The 19,064-nt window shown below is 34.4% G+C and overlaps 1 protein-coding gene across 4 annotated transcripts in view; it reads left to right on the top strand.

Moving 5' to 3' along the window:
• Positions 1–19,064, top strand: part of VRK2 (VRK serine/threonine kinase 2) — a 97,848-nt gene that overhangs the window by 39,534 nt on the left and 39,250 nt on the right. For all 4 annotated transcript variants that reach the window (XM_060168991.1, XM_060168990.1, XM_060168987.1 and 1 more), the window contains exons 3-7: positions 1,078–1,127; positions 1,803–1,872; positions 3,474–3,561; positions 5,170–5,275; positions 6,476–6,568. In XM_060168991.1, the coding sequence (XP_060024974.1) occupies positions 1,078–1,127; positions 1,803–1,872; positions 3,474–3,561; positions 5,170–5,275; positions 6,476–6,568 (407 nt within the window). The remainder of the gene's footprint in view (positions 1–1,077; positions 1,128–1,802; positions 1,873–3,473; positions 3,562–5,169; positions 5,276–6,475; positions 6,569–19,064) is intronic.

Raw genomic sequence — 19,064 nt, 5'->3', positions numbered from 1 at the left:
CCAGCTTCAAGACTGGAGATAGAGCTTGGAGTTAGTGACAGAGACATTAGTGTTTGATGGATGGGGGAGCATACATGTCTGAATCAAGGTCCTGGAGCAACACCCCACAGTTTGTGGTGGACAGTGGACAGGACGTTGTGGCTGACTTTGCTGGGGGGATGGAGGGAATCCTTTCAGTTTCCTTTAAACATCATCCTGACAAACACTTAACACAGTGCCTTGCCTATTCTAGCTTCTTGATAAATAAATATTGGTTAGTTGAATGAATAAAGGAATAAATGAATGAAGAGTAAATAGTTGAATGACAACATTCTAGACCTTCACAATATGAATAAATATACATGTCAACTTCTCTTATCAAGATTTGAATACAAAGTAATCTTTTAATAATTTAGAGAATGTAGATGAGATGATTGATTTGATTTAAGAATTTGAAGAGTGGAATTTTCTTAAGTTGGATTACTGTATCTAAAATGCAAATGGTAAGTAATAAAATGAAGTAAGATAACTTGAAATTGAAATGAGCTTATGTTATGAGATACATACTCTTTAATTTAGGAATAGTTGATTGCTAGGCTCAGGAGATGATTTTTTAAAGACTTTATTCTCTTTCTAACTTGATTTATTTTAGAATTTTGCCAAGTAGAAGTTGTTTTGAACTTTCTACTTAACGTGAATCAGTGTTCACTTCTGAATTATCATAGATTTTAATTTAGCAAAATTCAATCAATGGATTATAGTATATATCATTTATTGGGTTTAATGCTATATATCCAGCAAATAGGTTCCCCTACATTTGGATCTATGTGATTGATATAATCTATTGGTTTCCATGTTTGAATATTTGAGTATGGTTTATGGTAAAGAGTGTGGGCTGTGGTGTCACACTTGAGTTTCAATCCCCAATCTGCTGCTACTTAGTGAACAAATTATTCAACTTGTTAAACCTTAGAAGCATCTTGTATAAAATGGAGGTGATACCTACCATAAGAGGTTCTTAGTCCAGTGTCTGGGATATAGTAGGCATTCAGTAATTGGGAACAACTATTGTTTTCCTCATTCTCTTTTGTTCTGCAGCTTTCCCCGTAAATAACCCAGATAAAGATGCAAGACATGTAATAAAAGTGGTAAGTATTGCTCTTTAATTTGTGTTTCACATATATTTGACATTTTAATTTTCTGCTTTATTCATTTCATTTTTGTAAAAATGTTTCTCACCTTTAGTTTTCATAATTTTAATTAACAATACATCTAATATTATATATTTTCACATTATTAAAATGTAAAGACTGGAGAATTTTGTTCTTCTGCATTGACATTTATCATCCTTGTATCTTATCTAGCTCTCTATCTTCTGCCTTTCTTTTCCTCTCTGCTCTAGATGATAAAGTCCTTAAAGGCAGGAATGAGGTTTTATTTTTGTTTGTATCCCCTGTGGCTAGTACTATGAACAAAATATTGTAGACACTCAGTAAAGATTCATGTATGAATGAACCACCAGGGTAGTTTGCAGTGTATCCACCCTGTTATACATGTTAGTACACATTGAGTGTCTGTGTACGTGTACAGTTCTTAGTGTTTTTAGTAAGTTCTTTCCATAAGAAGACTACTTTCTCATGTCTAAGACTGTAGAGATAGCATTACAAAATGTTAAAAATGAGGTTCTTTGTTTATTTAGTGCTTTTCTGAGATTTTTGTGATTCAAGTACTATTATATATTACATATGTATACTCATTTTCACAGTTGAAATACCAATTCCATCTTTAAAATTTTTTTCTAATAAAGTTAACTTCTTTTATAGGAATATCAAGAAAATGGCCCATTATTTTCAGAACTTAAATTTTATCAAAGAGCGGCCAAAAGAGACTGTAGTAAGTAAAATTAGCAAAGTAAGCTACTTCCATATATATGTTTGCTAAAGTGGCTGTTAATATTTTTGTCTTTTTCTGGCCTTATGGAAAATTCTTTTCAGTTAGGAATTTTTATTGTAAAATGATAGTTAACTGTTATATAAAAACAAGACAGATGGTATACAAATCTTGATATTATATACATAATTGGTTATATATTTCAAGTAAAAGTTATTTCTTTTACTTTACATAAAATGCTGGATTGTTGACCTAAGCTACCAAGAGTTCTCTAGGTATAAAAGATAGTAAAATGAAATTGTTTCTTTCACAAAAAACCATTTGGATAAAAAGGATATAAGGAAAAGACAATAAAATGGGCAGTAGATTATAAAGAAAAGGAATGACCATAGAATAGATTCGGGCATAGTGTATGGAAATGATTAAACATTAAGATGATTTAGAAAATAAGTTAAAAATGTTAAATATTTGTATGTTGAGTAATTAATTGGAGCTGGATATCAGATGTAAGAACTACCAGTTAGAGGATTGGAATATGAAATAAATATGAGCAGAGCTAAGAAGAAAAAAAGCATGTTATAAATACTGTATGATATAGATGGACTAGTAAAGCTTAAAGGAAATTGATATGAGTATAATTAAGGTCCTTTACATTAAGTTTAGGAAAGAGAATGATGAGTCTAACCTCAATAATTAACTTTGTTTTCTTTAACAACCTTCTGAGCATTAAGACTATAGTCGTTACTAACTGCTTAAACTATGTCAGAGTGACAAACAGAATCCATTAGACTTCATTGCTTATCAGTAGAGCTGTCTTAAACATTAAGCATATATGGTAGAAAAATGAAAAATTAAATAAGCTGCCTGATTAAGTGGATTTGATTTTTTTAAACAAAATTTAATCAAAACAGTTTCAGTGCAACAGTTTCAGAGTAAGATGATTTTTCTGCCCAACTTTTATTTATTTATTTTGACTACTGTGGCTTTAGACTTTTAGTAATATTGAAGAAAAAGCTGTCTTTCTACTGATCCTTTGGTGGTTAACATATTTTATATTCAAAAATGTAACAAACATGAAAGGGAATTAATTTTTTTAATGAATAGAAACATTTGTGTAAATGATATCAATGCATTTTATGACTATGCTATTTTTGTTTCTGTTTTTTATTGCGTATTTTATTTTTTATATTAAAAAAAGTTTTTTGGAGTATAGTGGATTTACAATGTTGTGTTAGTTTCTGCTATACAGCAAAGTGAATCATATATACATATATATATTATATATATATATCTAGTCTTTTTTAGATTCTTTTCCCATATAGGTCATTACAGAGTCTTGAGTAGAGTGACTATGACTATTTTTGTTTTGGTTATAACTGATTTAAAATTTTAAAATGTTAGAAATCCGTGTATGCTTTTATGTTAATTATAGTGATAAATAGAATTTGCAACTATTAGCTAGATATATTTGATTTTTAAAAAATGTTTTTAGGAAGGTCTAATTTCTATTTAAGTTAGCTAAATAAGTTTAAGCATCTATGCAAAAGTAAGAAATACCTTTCTAAAAAAGTATACCTTTTTTCCTGTGAAATTTGTCTTTGCAGTCAAAAAATGGATAGAACTCAAACAGCTTGATTATTTAGGAATTCCTCAGTTTTATGGATCTGGTATTGCTGAATTCAAGGGGAAAAGGTAAAATGGAATTATTATAATCAAATATTGTCCTGTAACTGTTTCTCATGTGGTCTATTAGTTATTTGTTGCTATATAACTAATGACCTAAAATGTGGTGGCTTATAATGACAAACTAATATTACCTTAGTATCTGTGGGTCAGTTATCTATGTATAAATGGCTTCCCTAGATGGTTCTTGCTCAGGCCTTCTCATGAGGATATAGTCAGATGTCTTTTGGGCTGTAGTCTTCTCAAGGCTCGACTGGGGAAAGTTCTGCTTTCAAAATCACTCATGTGGCTATTGGCAGGCCTAAGAGGATCAGCTTTTAAATTCTCTCACGTGATTGTTGGCAGGCCTCACTTCCTCACCATGTAGGTCTCTCCAAAGGGTGCCTGAGTGTCATAAAGGCATGGCAGCTGGCTTGCAGTAATTGAAAGAGAGAGAGAAGGAGAAAGAGCACACACAAGAGCATGCATCCAAAACGAAAGTCACAGTCCTTTTATAACCTAATTGTAGACGTGATAGCCCATCATTTCTATTGTGTTCTCTTTGCTAGAAGCAAGTCATTAAGTCTACCCCATAGTCAAGAGAGGAGATCTAATTAAGCTCCATCTCTTGAGAGGCACAACCAAAAATTTGTAGAAATGTTTTTAAACTCACCAAACATGGCTAGTCATCACATATAAATAATTAATAGTAGTGATTTTAAAAAAATGTCATTTGTTAGGTACCCATTTTGTTCTTTCAGTAGCCTTTTAAGATAGGTGATAATATTTCTTTTCCTAGGTGAGAAGAGAGGCTGAGGTCAGTGCTTTGCCTAAATGGTCTTCAAATGCTATAAATTTTTTAAAAAAATGAACAAACAGTAATCTTGAAACAAAGTAAAGGGCTACCTATAGGGGAGTGAATGGCTGAGTAAACCATGGTACATCTATATCATGTAATACTATGCAGCCCATTAAAGGAATCAATTAAAGCTCTACCAGTTGATTTGGAAGGATTTCAATGAGATATTATTGAAAAAAGTATGATGCAGAAAAGTTCATATAATTAGATTGCATTTTTGTCAAAAAAATACAAAAATTCCTATGTGTATTTGTGTGTGTGTATACATAGATAGATATAGAATTGGGGCAGATATGAAGGGAAGAAAAGGGGCGGGGAGAGGTCCCAAACAGAAAAGAAAAAGAAGACATACATTTAGGAAAACACATGTTTATAAATGTATAGAGAAAGTAAATATGATTTTATAAGGTCAAGAAACAAATATAAATAAAATCTTCTGTATGGAAAAATAATTGCTCAAGGCCATATGGCAAGAAGGTGATGGAGTCAAAATGAATTAAGTTCAAGACTAATTTAGAAAGACTTCTCTTTTCATGTTCTAAGACAGTGTGAGTGGTTCGGCACAGAATGCTCTTCTACTCAAAAACTAACTGCAAAGTAAATACTTAGTATGTTTCTGCAAAAGAATGGCAATATAACGTACATTCGTTCTCTAATGGTTCAGATTGCATCATTCTTTATTGTTAAGTTGGGGGTATTTTTCCATTGTTTCAAATTCATAAATAGACAGTTTCAGCATTGCTATTTTAACATCTCCTTTTGACTTCTCCTTCTTATAGTTACAGATTTATGGTAATGGAAAGACTGGGAATAGATTTGCAGAAGATCTCAGACCAGAATGGTACTTTTAAAAAGTCAACTGTCCTGCAGCTAGGTATCCGAATGGTAAGAAAGAATGACTTATTTCCCATGCTCCATTTTCAGATTATTTACTTGTTACAACATACAAATTGTTGCCCTTTGTGGAATTATCAGAGAATGAAGGATTATTGCCCTAGAAATGTCAGTTATTGAGCATAGATACTATTTTGGTGAAATTGATAACAGTGGGCTCTGTAAGTGACAGAATGTGCTGTGTTTGGCACTACAAACTCAATTAGGCTTGGTTCTACAGTCTGATTTTTTTTTTTCTCACAGCTTTGTTTTACATATCAGAACAAGCTTGCATTTCTATAAGAATAACCTCTCTTTTGTCAGTTATATTTATAACAATGCAAAGTATGGCAAAATATATTATTTTCCATACTACACATGTGGTGGTAAGGGGGTGCTGTAACGTTTTTATTATGAGTTTGGGATGGTGGCAGTAATTAGTGTGGCAATGAATAATATATACTTTGCCAAATAAAAAGCAATGAAATCTTAATAGCACCCATGCACACATTTTGTTTATACCACGTATTCGTCTTATCTTGTTTGTGTTTGGTTTGCCTAAGCTCCATTTTATTTTTTCCACTTTAGATAGAATGCAACTACTCATGCCAGGTTGGGATATGGCAAACAGAACTCATTAATTTTCCCATCCATCCTCTAGCCAGCCAACAAATGTTTACTGAGCATTAGGCATAGGTAACATGTAAGTCTCAAGGGTTTCAAAGATGAAGCATAGGTGTTTTCTGTTACTCTACAGAGGGAGAATGCCTTTCTCTGTGATCCTGGACGTGGGCTTTTGTTCTGGGAGCCCCAAAAACTTATTTATAATTATTGCTTGGGCGAGGGATTGTTGAGTGGGCGTCATGATTATTTCACTTCAGGTCTCTGATTTTATCATAATTTTCCTCTTTGCACAGTGTGATTTGGGCACCGTGCTGTCAGGAGCATAGGCATTGTTGAGTCTTGGCTTCCTCTCCATCAGAGGCGCATTTAAAACACTTGATATTTGAGGATCCTTTTATTCACCTTTTTCCCAGGATGAGCGACCAGCACATGTGATAATTTTAGAATAGATAAATGCATAATTGTGAAATACATCATTTTGTCATTGTTAATGTGAAAAAAATACATGTTATTCTCTATTCACAATGTTCAGGTTGATCTGGAGTTCTAAATAGACATCAGTATAACCTTATATATTTCTTTTCACAGTTGGATGTACTGGAATATATACATGAAAATGAATATGTTCATGCTGATATAAAAGCAGCGAATCTACTTTTGGGTTACAGAAATCCACATCAGGTAAATACAGTATTAAGCTTTTGCCTTCAGTAAGGATCTTCAAAGTGCCATACTGAGACCTTCAATAAACAAACTCCTAACAGGCAAAAGTTTGCAAATGAGGACTTAACATGATGAGTGTTGTAATTTATCCTATCTTGCTTATCTAATTTAATGCACTAACCTGATAAATGATTAGGATGAAGAAGCTGAGACTGGGGGCGGGGGGTAAATAATTTATTAATGGACATATAGTGGCTGAGCAGGGATTTGAACTTCTGAGCAAATATAAGCAAAAACCATCAAAATGCAATGAGAGAAGGGATGGATTTATGCAGAGAAAAAAAAAAAGGCTGTCACCTTAGTTCTTCTTCCACGTATAAACAATGAAGTTTTAAACAGAGCAACATTGCCGATACAACTTTTTGTGATGATGTTACTGTCCAGTATGGGAGCTATTAGCCACACGTGGCTGTTAAGCACTAGCAATGTGGGTAGTACAATACCAAATGCTGGTGAAGATGTGGAGCAACAGGAACTCTCATTCATTGCTGGTGCTATGGCCACTGTGGAAGACAGTTTGACAGTTTCTTACAAAACTGAACATACTCTAACATATGATCTGGCAGTTAAATTCCTTGGTATTTACCCAGAGGAGTGGAAAACTTATATCCACAGAAGTACCTACACACAGATGTTTATAGCAGATTTATTCATAGTTGCCAAAACTTGAATAAAGATGTCCTTTAATAGTTAAATAAACTGTGGTTCATCTGGACAATGCAATAGTACTCTACATTAAAAAGAAATGAGCACAGGCTTCCCTGGTGGTGCAGTGGTTGAGGGTCCGCCTGCCGATGCAGGGGACACGGGATCGTGCCCCGGTTCGGGAAGATCCCACATGCCGTGGAGCGGCTGGGCCCGTGACCCATGGCTGCTGAGCCTGCGCGTCCGGAGCCTGTGCTCCGCGACGGGAGAGGCCGCAACAGTGAGAGGCCCACATACCGCAAAAGAAAAAAAAAAAAAAAGCCATAGAATATTTAACACCACAAGTGGACCCTAACGTAAACTGTAGACTTTTGGTGATAATGACGTATCGGTGTAGGTTCATCCGTTGTAACAGATGTAATACCGTGGTGTGGGATGTTGATAGTGTGCGAGGCTATATTTGGGAGGAGGGGAGAGTGGTATATGAGAACTTACTGTACCTTCCACTCAGTTTTACCTAAATTGCTCTACATTTAGTAAAATTGAATTTGAAACTGCTCTAAAAAATAGTCTTAAATAATGAGACTAGTGTGACCGAAGAACTGAATTTTAAATTTAACTTGATTCTAATTAACAATTTTTTTCATCTTGATTTCTTCCCCAGCTTTATTGAGGTTTAGTTGACAAAAATTGCATATGTTTAGGTTGTACAACATGATTTATTTAAGGTATACAAAGTGATGATTTATTATACTATATATTGTGAAGTGATTAATCAAGTTAACACATTGATCACATAGTTACCTTCTGTTTTGTTTTGTGGTGAGAACACTTAAGACCTACTCTTAGCAAATTTGAAGTTTACAGCATTATTAACTATAGTCACCATGTTGGGCATTAGATCCCCAGAACTTACCCATCTTCTAACTAAAAGTTTGTACCCTTTGACCAGCATCTCCCCATTTCTTCCACACCCCAGCCCCTGGTACCACTGTTCTATACTCTGATTTATAAGTTTCACTTTTGTATATGCCACATATAACAGATCATACAGCATTTGTCTTTCAGTGTGTCTTGGTTTATTTCACTCAGCATAATATCCTCTAGCATAGTGTCCTCTAGTTTCACCCATGTTGTTGCAAGTGGCATATTTCTTTCTTTTTTATGACTCAATAATACTCCATGGCATATATATACCACATTTTCTTTATCCATTTATCCATCAGCAGACACTAAGGTCATTTATGTATCTTGGCTGTTTTTAATAATGCTGCAGTAACATGGGAATACAGATATCTCTTCAAGATAATGATTTCTTTTCCTTTAGATATATACCCAGAAGTGGATTGCTGGATCATATGGTAGTTCAATTTTTAATGTTTTTTTTTTTTGAGGAACCTCCATACAGTTTTCCATAATGACTGTACCAATTTACATTCCCACCAACAGTGTACAAGGGCTCCCTTTTCTCCCATACCCTCAACAGCACTTGTTATCTCTGATAGCCATTCTAACAGGCATGAGGTGTTGTCTCATTGTGGTTTTAATTTTTCATTTCCCTGATGATTAATAATGTTGAGCACTTTTTCATATACTAGTTGGCCATTTGTATGTCTTCTTTGGAAAAGTGTCTCTTTAGGTTCTTCGCCCATTTTTGAATTGGGTTATTTTGTCTTGTGAGTGAGTTATATGAGTTCTTATGTATTTTAGATATTAACCCCTTATCAGATATGTGGTCTGCAAGTATTTTCTCCTGTCCCATAGGTTGCCTTTTCATTCTGTTGATGGTTTCCTTGGTTGTGCAGAATCATTTTAGTTTGATGTAGTCCTACTTGTTTATTTTTGTTTTTGTTGCCTATGCTTTTGGTTTCAATTGCAAAAAATCATTGCCAAGGCCGGTTCTCAAGGATTAGAAGAATTAACATTATTAAAATGTCTGTACTACCCAAAGCAATCAATGGATTCAATGGAATTCCTACCAAAATTCCAATGGCATTTTTCACAGAAATAAAAAACCAATCCTAAAATGTGTGTGGAACCACAAAAGACCCTGAATAGCCAAAGCAATCTTGAGAAAGAACAAAGCTGGAGACATTACACATCCTGAATCAAACTATATTACAATGCTATAGTAATCAAAGCAGTATGCTATTGGCATAAAAACAGATATAGCCCAATGGAACAGAATAGAGAGCCATGCATATACGATCAACTAATTTTTGACAGGGGTGCCAAGAACATTCGATGGGGCAAAGATAGTTCATCAATAAATGGTGGTGGGAAAATGGGGTATACGCATGCAAAAGAATGAAATTGGACTCTTATACCATACACAAAAATAAACTCAAAATGGATTAAAAACTTAAACGTAAGACCTGAAACCATACAACTAGAAGAAACCTAGGAAAAAAGCTTAATTTGGGGCTTCCCTGGTGGCGCAGTGGTTGAGAATCTGCCTGCCAATGCAGGGGACACGGGGTTCGAGCCCTGGTCTGGGAGGATCCCACATGCCGCGGAGCAACTAGGCCCATGAGCCACAACTACTGAGCCTGCGCATCTGGAGCCTGTGCTCTGCAACAAGAGAGGCCGCGATAGTGAGAGGCCCACGCACCATGATGAAGAGTGGCCCCCGCTTGCCACAACTAGAGAAAGCCCTCGCACAGAAACGAAGACCCAACACAGCAAAAATAAATTAATTAATTAATAAACTCCTACCCCCAATATCTTCTTAAAAAAAAAACAACTTAATTTTAATTGGTTTACATTTACAAAACCACATGTGGCTAGTAGCCACTGTATCAACAGAGATTTAAAGAGTTAAAAAATTGAGTCTATAAATAATTAGAAAACATTTAGCTGAATATTTAACTGAACTGTACATGAGGAAAGAAATTTCTAAATAAAAATACCCCCAAAATCGTAGAAAATATTGTGAAATTTCAAATTTTAAGATATCTGTATATTAAAAAAATTGAAAAATGAAAGGCAAGTGAAAATCTGGGATATTTATGACAAATATTTTAGGATATATAGCAAGCTTTAAGAAAATTAATAAGAAAAACACCAAGTAATTTCTTAAAATAATGATTTAAAAGAATGAGCAGAAAAGAAATACGACTACCTGAGAAATAAATGAAAAAAAGTTCACCATCACTAAAAACTAAGAGATATGCAGATCAAAACAGTGAGGCAACATTTTAAAAGAACTTATCAAATAGGAAAAGTCTAAAATAATAATCTGATGGTATTGAGGCTGATGAGGGTGCAGACACTTGTAGAATGCCAGTGGGAATGTAAATTAAATGGGAGTAGTAGAAGAAATTAAGTTAATGGAAGGGCAATTTGGAAATATATATTAAAAGCCTTTAAAAGTCTGCATACTTTTTTAAGATTAGGTTTATTGAAGTATAATTTACAAACAGTAAAGTTCATCCTTTTAAATGTATAGTTTGATGTGTTTTGACACATGTATATCATATAACCACTACTATAATCAAGACAGAGCATTTCTATCATCCTCAGAAATTCTGTCAGTCAGTCCCCTTCTCTCACCCTGAGGAAATGATTTCTGCCCCTATTTTTTTTTTTTCATTTTTAGGGATGTCATATAAATGGAATTACAGCTTTTTACTCTTCGTGTCTGGCTTCCTTTACTTAGCATAATATTTCTGAGATTTATCCATGCTGTAGTTCATTAGTAGTTCATTCCTCTTTAATGATAGGTAGTAGTCCATTGGAAACTACTGCAGTTTCTTTATCTGTTTACCTCTGGATAGATATTTGTGTTGTTTCCAGTTTTTGACCATTATGAATGAAGATGTATAAACATTCATGTACAGGTTTTTGTATAGGTATATATATATATATATATATATTTTTTTTTTACATCTTTATTGGGGTAAAATTGCTTTACAATGGTGTGTTAGTTTCTGCTTTATAACAAAGTGAATCAGTCATACATAAACATATGTTCCCATATGTCTTCCCTGTTGCGTCTCCCTCCCTCCCACCCTCCCCATCCCACCCCTCCAGGCTGTCACAAAGCACCGAGCCAATATCCCTGTGCCATGCGGCTGCTTCCCACTAGCTATCTACCTTACTGCGTTTGTTAGTGTGTATATGCCCATGACTCTCTCTCGCCCTGTCACAGCTCACCCTTCCCCTTCCCCATAACCTCAAGTCCGTTCTCTAAGAGGTCTGTGTCTTTATTCCTGCTTTACCCCTAGGTTTTTCATGACATTTTTTTTTTCTTAAATTCCATATATATGTGTTAGCATACGGTATTTGTCTCTCTCTTTCTGACTTACTTCACTCTGTATGACAGACTCTAGGTCTATCCACCTCATTACAAATAGCTCAATTTCGTTTCTTTTTATGGCTGAGTAATATTCCATTGTATATATGTGCCACATCTTCTTTATCCATTCATCCGATGACGGGCACTTAGGTTGTTTCCATCTCCGGGCTATTGTAAATAGAGCTGCAATGAACATTTTGGTACATGTCTCTTTTTGAATTATGGTTTTCTCAGGGTATATGCCCAGTAGTGGGATTGCTGGGTCATATGGTAGTTCTATTTGTAGCTTTTTAAGGAACCTCCATACTGTTCTCCACAGTGGCTGTATCAATTTACATTCCCACCAACAGTGTAAGAGGGTTCCCTTTTCTCCACACCCTCTCCAGCATTTATTGTTTCTAGATTTTTTGATGATGGCCATTCTGACTGGTGTGAGATGATATCTCATTGTAGTTTTGATTTGCATTTCTCTAATGATTAGTGATGTTGAGCATTCTTTCATGTGTTTGTTGGCAGTCTGTATATCTTCTTTGGAGAAATGTCTATTTAGGTCTTCTGCCCATTTTTGGATTGGGTTGTTTGTTTTTTTGTTATTGAGCTGCATGAGCTGCTTGTAAATTTTGGAGATTAATCCTTTGTCTGTATAGGTATATATTTTAACTTCTTCCGAGTAAATAGCTAGGAGTGGAATTTCCAGATTATGTGGAAGTGTATGTTTAACTTTAAAAGAAACAGCCACACTGTTTTCCAGAGTGATTGTACCATTATACCTTCCCACCAGCAACTTGGAAAATTCCAGTTTTCTCATATCTTGCCACCACTTGGTTTCATTAGTTTTAAACATTTAAGCCATTATAGTAAATGTGTGGTTATATCCAGCAGTAGGTTTTTTAAAAGTTATTGTTTTATTTATCCCACATGAAGTGCGAGCATAAATCCAGGCGTTGTATTCCCTCATTGCTGTAAGTAAAAAGGACCAGTTTTTAAAATTTATTTATTTATTTATTGTGAATTGTCTGCTCATGTCTTTTGCCCATTTTTCTAACATTTTTTTGTTTTTATTCCTTGATTTTGAAGAGTTCTTTAGATATGAATTATATTAGTCATTAATCTATTATATATTTTGCAGATATTTCCTCCCAATTTGACTTTTCTTCTTTGATTATACTTGTGTTGTTTTATTGTCATGTAGAAGATAAGTTTTTAATGTGGTCAAATTTATCAATCTTTCATTTACTATGGATATTGAGTTGTGGTTAGTAACCTTGTTCTACAGACAGGTGTATATGAATTTTATTATATGATTTCATTCTTTACATTTAAATCTCTTTTTCACTTAGAGGTTATTCTTTTACATGACAGGAGGTATCAACCAAATTTTATCTTTTCCTAATTGATTTTCCAAGTTTTCAACAATATTTATTAAAAATAAAAAACTTTGCTTCAGTGATATTATTGCCATCTTTATTATATACTAAATTTCCGTACATACTTGAATTTATTCATGTACTTTCCATTGAATCCTTCTGGTCTGACTGTCTATTTATGCTTCATTGCCATACTAGTGCATTAATTTCTGAGGCTTTGTAGTGTATTTTAATATCTGGTAGGACTGGTAGTGCCTCGTAGATTTTCTTTTTCAGTGAAATTCTAGCTATTCATATTTTTCTATATTTTGTTGTGTAGCATTTTCATTGGAATTTTGTTAAATTAATTTAGGGAAAACCTGACATCTTTATGATTATAGATATTCTATTCAACAACAGGGAATGTTTTTGAATTTCACCAGTTTTTACTTTTGTATCTTCTGAGGTATTTTAAAGCTTTCCTCATATTAGTTTTACACATTTCTTGCTACACTTATTCCTAAATATTAAACCATTTTTTTTGTACTGTCAGTGCAGTTTTAGTCTACCATTTTATCTTCTAAGTGATTATTGTTTGTGTATATGAAAGTTACTGATTTTTATGCATTCATTTTATATCCTGTTAATTTATTGAATTTGGGGTAGTTTTAGTAATGATTCTCCAGGGTTTCCTTAGGAAACTGTGTATCATATACAAGGAGATAATAGTTTTCCTTCTTTTCCACTTCTTATATTTCCTATTTGTTTTCCCTAATATGCATCCAGCATATAGTAAATTGTAGTGAAGTTCGTGACCGTTCTTTCCTCTTCTTGATCTTATTGGAAATGCCTAAAGTAGTACCCCACTAAATGTGATTGATACTGGCTTTAGGACTAAGGCACATCTGTGTATATGTGAATATGTGTATGTGAGTGTGTGTGTGTCTTTATAGTTATATTAAGGAAATAATCACCAGTTCCTCTGTTCTTGAATGGATGTTTTGTTTGTATGGAATGGGTATTGAATTTTGTCCAGTGATTGTTTAGCATGTATGGAAATTATCACATTTTTCTCAGGTCAGTTAATATAGTATAATATATTGTTGTGCTTCTAATATTGAACCAACCGTACTTTCCAGGAATAAATCTCACTTTGTTATGGTATATTATTTACTTAATATGATACTGAAGTGTGTTCAGTAATATTTTATGTAGTATTTTCTTATTGGTATTTATAAGTGATATTGGCCTGTAATTATCTGTTTTTGTACTATTTTTTTAATCAGATTCAGGTGTCAACATTCAACTTGCTTCATAAAAAGAATTTGAGGTTTACCTTCATTTTCTGTGTTCCAGAACTATTTCTACTATATTGGCACCATTTTTTTTTTTTTAATGTGAAATTCTCTGGTTCTGCTGAGGACATTCCTTGTAACTCTCAATTTTTTCCCATGGAAATTGATTGTTAAGCTCTTTAATCTCTAGTTGGGTCAATTTTAGTAGTTAGCAGTTTTGTCTAGTTTCTCAAATTTATTTGGTGATCTGCATTGTACTCTCTTAGGACTTTTAAATTTCTTCCCCTTCAATGATTGTTTCCTTCTAGTTATTTTTTATTTTTCCTTTTTCTTCTTCTTTTTTTTACCTTGATGAAAGTAGCTGGTTTGTCCATTATGTTAATTTTTCAGCAAACTTGGATTTTGATTTATTAATGAGATATATTGTTTTTTCTATTTCATTAATTTCTGATTTTGCCTTTGTTATATCTTTTCTTGTGCTCTTTTAATTTGACCCTTTTGTTCTTTTTTCTTGGTCTTCAATTTGGGATCTAATTCATTTATATTCATTTAAAATTTTTTTACTTCTGTAGGTGTTTAAGGCCATGATTTTTCCTCTGGTCACTGCTTTATATTGTACTTCATGGATTTTGATATGTAGTGTTTTTATTATCTTTATTTTTTAGAATGTTTGTATTTCTTCAACAAAAAGCAGTGCAGTAGAAGGTTTTTAAGTTTTCATGTAGAAAGACCTCTTAAAAATTTTTGGTTATTAAAATCTAGACTTGTGACAAGATGGTCAGAGTATTGTTTATAATAATTATATTTGGAATGCACTGAAGCTTTTATCATGACTTAGAAGAGGATCAGTTTTTGTCAGTCTTCCATGTTTTCTTGAGGAAAATATAGTCTCTGTTTTCACAGTGTAAAGTTTAATATCTTTCCAGAAGATCTACCTTATTGACTGTATTATTTATGTCTTCTATATCTTCATTTAGTTTTTGTCCACTTGATCTATTTTGAACTGAGAGTGGTATTTAAGCCTTCAATGGTTAATGTGTTTCTGTTGGTTTCCTTGATTCTGCTGTAGTTTCTGTTTTATAAAGATCATTGCTGTGTCATTTGGTAAATATTCATAGTTATGTTTGTTGTGTTTCTTGTGTGTTTTCTTTGATCTTATATTCTTTTAAGTTTTTTTGTGGAGGAGGAATCTGTTTATGAAAGTTTATATTTTTGTTGTAGTGATAATCTTGGTATTTACACCTTTTAAAGATGCTTTGAGCCCACTCTTCTGTGTTTAACTTTTTAGTACTACTATGATAGTCTTTTGTGGTATTTTTTTAATAAGTTCACTATCAGTGAGTTTATTTTACTTTCCTCCTTTCCTTACTGTTGTCTTGAAGTCATACTACTTGGTCAGAATATATATCATTTGTATGTTCTTCATTTATCCCTAGCCTTGTTTTTTTAGTGTTAGAGATAATTATATTAAATGCTCACCCTTCTGTCCTTTTGCCAAAGTTACTCATCTTTTGATTGTTTGAAACTAATCTTCTAGTAGATTGTTCGAGCAGTACCCATGGGTATAGCATTCCCTTGCATGTATAAAACGTTTGCAATAGCATTGATGCCTGAAGGGTAGCTTGGATGGATTTAAAATATTTAGTTCATACTTTTTGTCCTTGAATTTCTTGAAAAGGCTGGTCTATTTTTGCCTTGTTTGCAGTTTGCTTTTAATAAGTCTGCTGCCAGTTTAATACTTACTATTGTATGTTATTTGTCCTTTTTGCCATGATCTCTTCAGGATCTTTTCCTTTATTAATAGTGTCTAATCATTTTACCAGGATATGTTTTAGAGTAGATCATTGTGTATCAGTTTTCCCAGATATCTGATGGGGCCCTTTTGATATATAAAATAAGCCTTTTATTTCCAGAAAGTTTTCTTGGTTTATTGTTTTAAATGTTACTTCTCTCTTCATGTGTGTTTTAAATTTAAACTATGGAGAAAGGAACTTCAGCAGTAAGCTATTTAATGAACAAAAAAAAAATAAGTGGGAAAAAAAGATTCAAAATTAGAGAGGGAAGATGTTGTTGAATATTTGGCAAGAGAAAAAGGCAAGAAAAGTTGACATTTGTACAGCCTTTGTCAAAGCAATAGGGTTGTTAGGATTGAGGTAAAATTGGGAAGTAGAGTCAAAGAAGTATTGGATAAAAACAGCAGCCTTCTTAGTTACGGTGGAATGGAAGAGTTCTGACAAGGATAATAATCAAAAGTCATGTCCTGGGGCTTCCCTGGTGGCTCAGTGGTTGAGAGTCCGCCTGCCGATGCAGGGGACATGGATTCGTGCCCCAGTCCGGGAAGATACCACATGCCGCGGCAGAGCGGCTGGGCCCGTGAGCCATGGCCGCTGAGCCTGCGCGTCCGGAGCCTGTGCTCCGGAACGGGAGAGGCCACAACAGTGAGAGGCCCGCGTACCACACACACACACAAAAAAAAGTCATGTCCTGGATAGCCAATTGTGGGCACAATTGATGTTCTGGAATGTTTTTATTTTGTTGGGTTTTTGGGAGAAAATTTCCCAAAATAATATTCATAGTGGGATCAAGCAATGTTTTTCTTTAAAAATAGCCCCATTGGGCTTCCCTGGTGGCGCAGTGGTTGAGAGTCCGCCTACTGATGCAGGGGACACGGGTTCGTGCCCCGGTCCGGGAAGATCCCACATGCCGCGGAGCACTGGGCCCGTGAGCCATGGCCAATGAGCCTGCGTGTCCGGAGCCTGTGCTCCGCAATGGGAGAGGCCACAACAGTGAGAGGCCCGCGTAACGCAAAAAAAAAAAGCCCCATTGAGAGTCCGAATGGCCTATTGTAGATTATTTTGATTCTTCTCATCACTTTCCCTGTATTTTAATAGCATTTTGGCCATTTCTTGATAATTCATCTGATACTATCTAAATATAGAATTTTGAAGATTCTTGAAGTGTACACCCTTTACCTTCTTTCTTTCATGATTTTCAACATTTTTACTGAAAGAAAAACAATCCCAACTTCATCTGTGGAAAAATCTCATTTTTAAAAAATCTGGGATTTTTTAGGTACTTCTTTACATCATCTCTGTTTTAGTAAGATATTTTTAAAAATCTTTATTTTAGACAAAAGATTAAAGAAAATGCTTTAGTGCTAATATTGTACTTTGTACAAGAAATAGAAATCAAGTGTACTGGTTTGGTTAAAAAATTCTTTAAATTAAAATAGTATTACCAGAAATGATACTGAGTGATGGTTTTGCCAGTGAGTAGGACCATTCATTTGGCTGCATCTCCCGGTGTCACTAGTGAAGGAAGTTGAAGCACTTTAACTAAAATCAGGGTTTGTACCCATCTTTTTATTTATGGAAGGCCACCCCTTTGTTGATCAGAAGCATGTTGTTTTTTCACACAAAGCCTACATCCCTGCTCTTACCTGCAGCCTTTCTTGATGATTTTGATCTGCACTGATCTCTGTTTCTAATTTCCTTTAGCTTCTAATGTGTATTTTACACACATGAGCACTCAAGTTTCACTTGTCTTGTGTTGTCTTATATTCTGAACTAGAAAGAACTCCTTGAGACTTATAGGAAGGTATACTTCTCTTCCTTCTTTTGTATTCCTCACAGAACCTAGGTTAGTGTTCCTTTTGTAATAACCCTTCAAGAAATACTTTACTGACTTCTCAGGACATGAGGCCAATACCTCTCACTTAGTACCAGGACTAAGTGGTACTTGATTGTTCAGCTCCTTGACCCCATCATGCGCCGTGTGTTTCTGCCCCAAAGCTCCTGCTAAGTCGAAGGTGGTGGCCCTCACAGAGAAGAACAGTTCTTCATGTCAGCATCTGGAGTGATAAGTATACCATTGGAAACCTCCGATTTTTACAAACACGTGTTTGATTACTGGGACTTGTGCTAGACTGGAAATCAGGAAACCAGGTTCTGGTCCCAGCTCTGACACTGAACAGAATTACAGTTTTCAGAAAATCGTTTAACCTAGGTAGACTTTGGCTATTTACTGTATAAAATGTGGGACTCTAAGTGATCTCAAAAGTTCCTTCTTGCTGGAAAAATCTGTGATTCTCTGAAAACATGTTTTCCAAGTACTTAATGCTTATTGCTGAAAGTAATGTTTCTTATACTGTTTCCAAAGTGTCTTGATTATTGTTGCATAGCTAAAGAAGTTAAAAAGTTTAAATTTAGAAAAAAAAATTAATGATCTGGGAGCAGGAATTGTAGCACCTGACCTGTATCTGGTGGCAAAATACTCACTTTCAGATTCCCTAGGATATCCATAGGGTAGGGTCATAAGCCTCATTAAAGCTGCTTGTTCACTGTTTGCTAGAGGGAATTCTAACATAATCCATTTATCAATCACAGTTACTTGTAAGATGGAGTGTGAATTTGTGTTTGTAAGAATTTTGCATGGTATGTGCAGATAATATGGTTACCATTTAGAGAGAGTATTTCCTTTGTCGAACATATATAATCCTGGTAACATACCTCTGTATCTTATTATTTCCAGAGTAGCATTATATGGTCTTAGCTTGATGATACCATAATATTGCTAGATGGTACAGGTGGCAAGGCTACTTTCAAATATTTTGATATCACATGTATAGGGTTATACTGTAGATTAAATAACATGGTGGTGTTTACAGTCACTTAAAGTGTATAATAACATTCATGTTATTTTCTTTCTTCCTAGTGAGGTTCTGCTATATTTTTTCAGTTGAGTAAAAAGACTTTGAAAATTGTTCCTATGATTTTAGTTGTTTGAACTTTTTTTTTTTGCGGTACGCGGGCCTCTCACTGTTGTGGCCTCTCCCGTTGCGGAGCACAGGCTCCGGACACGCAGGCTCAGCG

The sequence above is a fragment of the Lagenorhynchus albirostris genome, chromosome 13 (genome assembly GCF_949774975.1).
Source record: "Lagenorhynchus albirostris chromosome 13, mLagAlb1.1, whole genome shotgun sequence".
NCBI lineage: Eukaryota > Metazoa > Chordata > Mammalia > Artiodactyla > Delphinidae > Lagenorhynchus > Lagenorhynchus albirostris.
Note: the sequence above shows the minus strand (reverse complement) of the source record. Positions and strands in the feature narration are given on the sequence as shown.